The sequence below is a fragment of the Brachyhypopomus gauderio genome, unplaced genomic scaffold (assembly GCF_052324685.1).
Source record: "Brachyhypopomus gauderio isolate BG-103 unplaced genomic scaffold, BGAUD_0.2 sc70, whole genome shotgun sequence".
In the NCBI taxonomy this organism is placed as follows: domain Eukaryota; kingdom Metazoa; phylum Chordata; class Actinopteri; order Gymnotiformes; family Hypopomidae; genus Brachyhypopomus; species Brachyhypopomus gauderio.
Window position 1 is genome coordinate 1,016,034 of NW_027506891.1, and position 6,000 is coordinate 1,022,033.

A 6,000-nucleotide genomic window follows, 5' to 3' on the forward strand; every position below is an offset into this window, starting at 1 on the left:
CTGACCGAACCGTTTGAAAGTGTAACTCCTTATGGATATAATTCGAAGCGGCACGCTGAAATAACTCGGGCAGTAACGGAGTTCATAGTGAAAGACATGATGCCCGTTAATATAGTGAACAAGCCCGGCTTCATGGCTTTGTTAAACACACTGGATATGCGCTACCAAATGCCCTCACGCACATATTTTAGCCAAGTTGCTATACCTGCAGGGTTGCCAACTCTCACGCATTGAGCGTCTTAGACTAAAAAATTAGTAGTTCGCTCTGGCGCCAACCACAGGCGATCGATCGATCACGATATAATAATAATACTTAAATTTAGTCCATTTTACACCCAGTGGCGGACTTAGCAATTTGGAGGCTCAAGGCGAATTTAGCTAGGGGGCCCATCAACATTAATATGTTTTTGGACGGCAGCCAGATGAGTCGGCGATTCCCCAGTCGTTTAATTCGTGAGCCCACGTCACCGATCAGTCATGTAGTGTGAAAGCCACAACAACTGAAAGACTTGCGATTACAGCACAACCAGTCGTGTAGTGCGAACGGCACAAAAACCTGATGACTGAAAAGTCGTGTAGTGTGAACCTGGCTTTAGCTAGACAAGGGGGCCCTACAGTGGGAGGGGCCCAAGGCAATTGCCTAGCAACGCCTCTATGCAAAGACTGCCTCTGTTTACACCCCCCCCCCCCCCCCCCCGCAACCCTGTATCTGAGCTGTATAAAAAAATGCCGAAACAGAGTTTCCTGAAGTGGAACAATGGGAAAAAATCGCGATTTTAAATCGCAATCGCAATTTATAGATAAAAAATTGCAATTAGATTATTTTCCAAAATCATCAGCCCTACCCGCAGCTACAGCCCCCGCAGCTACAGCCCCCGCAGCTACAGCCCCCGCAGCTACAGCCCCCGCAGCTACAGCCCCCGCAGCTACAGCCCCGCAGCTACAGCCCCCCAGCTACAGCCCCCCAGCTACAGCCCCGCAGCTACACGGACAGGGATGTGGGTGCACAATCCTTGTTCATACAAGTGCAAGAAGAATTTATTACACTCCTGACCACAAGGAGGCAGTTTGTCAGTGGGCAGCCCTGATGGTCAGCTGATTCTGCGGAAGTCTGTGAACTGGTAACCGTTTTCAGTCCCAGCGTGTCCCAGTAGCCTGATTGGGAGAACAGGGCCAGGATAATCCCCTGACCCCTTGGCCTCTGCAGGGTAAATGTTGCAGCAGCCATGTGCTTCCTCAGATCAAACGCAGACCCCCGCTGCCCTGCAGTGACCCCCGCTGCCAGTGTGCTCAGACTGGCCGCGTGTGCTCAGACTGGCCGCGTGTGCTCAGACTGGCCGCGTGTGCTCATGTTCTCATTTGGCAAGAAGGAAATCCCACTCTGGTGGAACTCTGGAATTCCCTAAAATCTACGACATAATGTAATCAAGCTCTGTTTTTATGACACATGTCAATACACAGCATGACATGCACCTGTTTTCAGTCCTAATAACGTGAAGAATGTGACACTTTAATGGGAAGTATCAGCTCTGAAATATAATGTCAGTGTGACACTGTGTGTCTATCGAATTGTCTTTAAGCATCACCCTGTGATGTGCTGTTTGACCTGACTAATTCTTTTCTCTCTCTGCAGAGCTTGGATGAACTGGATGATGATGATGGGGGAGAGAAGGAGAGGAAGATGGAGGAAGCTCTCACACAGGTCAACACAGTCCAAAATGAGTCCATGACCTCTGACCCTTCAATACAGGTAGCCAAGTAGTTCATTTGTTGTGGGTTTTTTTTGGGTGTGCATGTGTGTGTGTGTGTCTGTGTGTGGGTTTATGAGGAATAATATGAGATTATCGATATGAGCTCTCCCCCCTTCCAGAGGGGTTAGGGGTGCTGCCAAACAGAGGTGCTGTTGGCCAGTGAAAATCTCACAACACTATAGCAACATAATTAAAGGCCATCACATCCAGGAGTCCAGCACAGCCCGCCTCATCCAGGACCAACTCCCAGCCTTTCTGCCCCCTCTTCCTGCTTCGCGCATGTGCTTCTTATTAGTCTCCATTTTGTATTTTTTTTTTCTTTTCTCGAGTATCAGGTTCTCAACCATGGAATTGGCTTCTGGCTATCGTGCACTATCTTCAGTTTTCTCGTTTAGAGAAGGACAATGTTCTACCACTCCTCCAGCAGCTACGCCCCTCTCTTCCAACTCCCCTTCTCACGTAGTGGAATCTTCCACGTTCTAATTTTCATCTAGTCATGCGTCGCATTGTTCCAGGAGAAACTCTGATAGCTTCCACCATTACGGTGCATTCAGTCCGTGATTTGCTCACTGTTCTTCCTGAAGTGGCTACCTGTAGAATTGCCATTGGCAGCAGTCCAGCAGCTGTTGAAGATTAATGATGAATGTTATGATTGGTATTCTTTTTACCCATATTTGAAGCTCCAAAGGCCCTATTTCTGTTGTCCAGTTTGGCTTCTAAACAAATCAGTCTGGATTCTGAGAAACAGTGTTTATCAACAATCCAAGCAGAGTGGCAGTTCATTAACACTGGAAGAAAGCGTCTAAAAACATTTAAGCTAAAGTGTAAACAAGCATGCACAGTGTTTGTATTTTGAAAGGTAAGGGGAGACTTATCAGCTGTTGTGAAGTTACTCTTGCATAGAGGTGGAAAGAGTACTGAAAAATTGTAATTGAGTAAAAGTATCTTTACTTTGCCTAAAATTCTAAATATAAAAATCTAAAATTACCCATCTCAAAATTTACTCGAGTAAATGTACAAAATGACTTCATTTAAAATGTAATTTCAGTAAAAGTTACTTAGTTACTTTATTTAATGCATGGATGAATCATGAACCAAATTCAGCAAGTTGTTTTAATTGATTTCAAAGCGTATTTAAGTGCACATCCACACGCTCAGGAACATACTTCCTCACAGCACAAGGACAGTCACAACCTGTACCTTAATGTGCAAACAATTTTCAGTCCTATTGTCCAACGGACAATACACTATGATAAGAATAAACAAATTTAAATTAATAATGATACAAAAAACAAAATGCACACAAATTAAGTGCCCACAAGTTGTCACAAATCAAACAAAAATGCAACAGGATTCCACTACTCACAATAAAATGCCCACAGGATCCCACATCAAAAATAAAAAAATGCTCATAGGATACCACAAGTAAGTGCTCACAGGATCCAACTATTCAAAATACAGTGCCCACAGGATTCCACTTTTCACAATAAAATGTCCACAGGATCCCACAGAACCTGATAGATAGAGAAAAAAAAATTGCACCAGGTTACGACCTGATTTTGAGACAATTGAAAGGGCGCGCGCAAGGCAAGGCCACGCAATTGACTTTCAGTTCTGGGACTCAGAAGTTTAAATTTCTGCCCGCATTTAATTTTTCACCATCAATATTTTTTACTCAGTAACATGAGGGCGTTCAAATGTAGTGAAGTAAAACTACTTGGGTCAATTTACTCAAGTAAAAGTAAAAATTACATATTTCAAAAACTACTCAGAAAATTACAAATTACTCATAAGTACTCAATTACAGTAATGTGAGTAAATGTAATTAGTTACTTTCCACCCCTGCTCTTGCACTCCTATATCCTGCATTATTATTCCATGTTATATCTTTGGGTTGGAGAGAACTTTTTTTGGATATGACAATGTGCAGACTGTTTCAGCCTGGCCTCTCTCCACTGTTGCTGTCACTTATTTAAGCTTTGTGTAGTGGGGGTGTGTGGCGGGTGTGTGTGTGTGTGTGGCGGGGGTGTGTGTGTGTGTGTGGCGGGGGTGTGTGTGTGTGTGTGGCGGGGGTGTGTGTGTGTGTGTGGCGGGGGTGTGTGTGTGTGTGTGTGGCGGGGGTGTGTGTGTGTGTGTGGCGGGGGGTGTGTGTGTGTGTGGCGGGGGTGTGTGTGTGTGTGTGTGGCGGGGGTGTGTGTGTGTGTGTGGCGGGGGTGTGTGTGTGTGTGGCGGGGGTGTGTGTGTGTGTGTGGCGGGGGGTGTGTGTGTGTGTGTGGCGGGGGTGTGTGTGTGTGTGTGGCGGGGTGTGTGTGGCGGGGGTGTGTGTGGCGGGGGGGGTGTGTGTGTTGTGTGTGTGGCGGGGGGGGTGTGTGTGTGTGTGTGGCGGGGGTGTGTGTGTGTGTGTGGCGGGGGTGTGTGTGTGTGTGTGGCGGGTGTGTGTGTGTGTGTGTGGCGGGGGTGTGTGTGTGTGTGTGGCGGGGGTGTGGTGTGGGTGTGTGGCGGGGGTGTGTGTGTGTGTGTGGCGGGGGGGTGTGTGTGTGGGGGGGGGGGGGGGGGGGGGGGGGGGGGGGTGTGTGTGGGGGGGGGAGTGTGTGTGTGTGGTGTGTGTGGGGGGGGAGTGTGTGTGTGTGTGTGTGTGGGGGGGGAGTGTGTGTGTGTGTGTGTGGGGGGGAGTGTGTGTGTGTGTGTGGGGGGGGAGTGTGTGTGTGTGGGGGGGGAGTGTGTGTGTGTGTGTGTGGGGGGGAGTGTGTGTGTGTGGGGGGGGGGAGTGTGTGTGTGTGGGGGGGAGTGTGTGTGTGTGGGGGGGGAGTGTGTGTGTGTGGGGGGAGTGTGTGTGTGTGGGGGGGGTGTGTGTGTGGGGGGGGGTGTGTGTGTGGGGGGGGGGGGGGTGTGTGTGGGGGGGGGGGGAGTGTGTGTGGGGGGGGGGGAGTGTGTGTGTGTGGGGGGGGAGTGTGTGTGTGTGTGTGGGGGGGAGTGTGTGTGTGTGTGGGGGGGAGTGTGTGTGTGGGGGGGGAGTGTGTGTGTGTGTGTGGGGGGGGAGAGTGTGTGTGTGTGTGTGGGGGGGGTGAGTGTGTGTGGGGGGGGAGTGTGTGTGTGGGGGGGGGGGGGAGTGTGTGTGGGGGGGGGGAGTGTGTGGGGGGGGGGAGTGTGTGGGGGGGGGGGAGTGTGTGTGTGGGGGGGGGAGTGTGTGTGTGGGGGGGAGTGTGTGTGTGTGGGGGGGAGTGTGTGTGTGTGGGGGGAGTGTGTGTGTGTGGGGGGGAGTGTGTGTGTGTGGGGGGGGGGGTGTGTGTGTGTGTGGGGGGGGGGGGTGGTGTGTGTGTGTGGGGGGGGGTGGTGTGTGTGTGTGGGGGGGGGGAGGTGTGTGTGTGTGGGGGGGGGAGGGTGTGTGTGTGGGGGGGGGGGGAGTGTGTGTGTGGGGGGGGGGGGAGTGTGTGTGTGTGGGGGGGGGCGAGTGAGTGTGTGTGGGGGGGGGGGGGGGAGTGTGTGTGTGGGGGGGGGGGGGGGGGAGAGGTGAGTGTGTGTGTGTGTGTGTGGGGGGGGAGTGTGTGTGTGTGTGTGGGGGGCGAGGATGTGTGAGTGTGTGGGGGGGTGATAGTGGAGATGTGTGTGTGGGGGTGAGTGTGTAGTTGAGTGTGTGTGGAGATTGTGTGGGGGGGGAGTGTGGGGGGGGGGGGGGGGGTGTGTGGGGGGGGGGGGGGAGTGTGTGTGGGGGGGGGGGGAGTGTGTGTGTGGGGGGGGGCGAGTTGTGAGTTGTGTGTGGGGGGGGGAGAGTGTGTGTGTAGTGGGGGGGGAGTGTGTGTGTGTGGGGGGGAGTGTGGGGGGAGTGTGTGTGTGTGGGGGGGGACTGTGTGTGTGTGTGGGGGGGGGCCAGTGTGAGTGTGTGAGGGGGGGCCTGTGTGAGTGTGTAGGGGGGGGGCCTGTGTGCTGAGGGGGGTGTGTGAGTGTGTGAGTGTATGTCTGTATTTGTGGGGGTGGGGTGGGGGTGTGTGTGTGTGTGTCTGTATTTGTGGGGGTGTGTGTCCGTGAGTGTGCGTGTGTGTCTACTTTGTATGCACTCCCCTGGCTGTGCAGTGCCTGCCCGGGTTTTGACTGCCATCGTCTTGCCCTGAGCACGGAGGCCGTAAGGGGCAGTGTGGGTTGAGTCTTGGAGCAGATGAAGGGAGCTTGCGTCTTCCTACCAAGCGTCCTTGTGGAGCTCAGCAGAACAGCTCTGCCACCTTGAACTGGAAAGACGAGGACAGTCTGGATG

The 6,000-nt window shown here is 52.3% G+C and overlaps 1 protein-coding gene across 5 annotated transcripts in view; it reads left to right on the plus strand.

The window, feature by feature from the left end:
• The window catches only part of pawr (PRKC, apoptosis, WT1, regulator), an 84,340-nt gene that overhangs the window by 57,136 nt on the left and 21,204 nt on the right, over window positions 1-6,000 (plus strand). For all 5 annotated transcript variants that reach the window (XM_076989757.1, XM_076989759.1, XM_076989758.1 and 2 more), the window contains one exon: window positions 1,634-1,750. In XM_076989757.1, coding sequence (XP_076845872.1) covers window positions 1,634-1,750 — 117 coding nt within the window. The remainder of the gene's footprint in view (window positions 1-1,633; window positions 1,751-6,000) is intronic.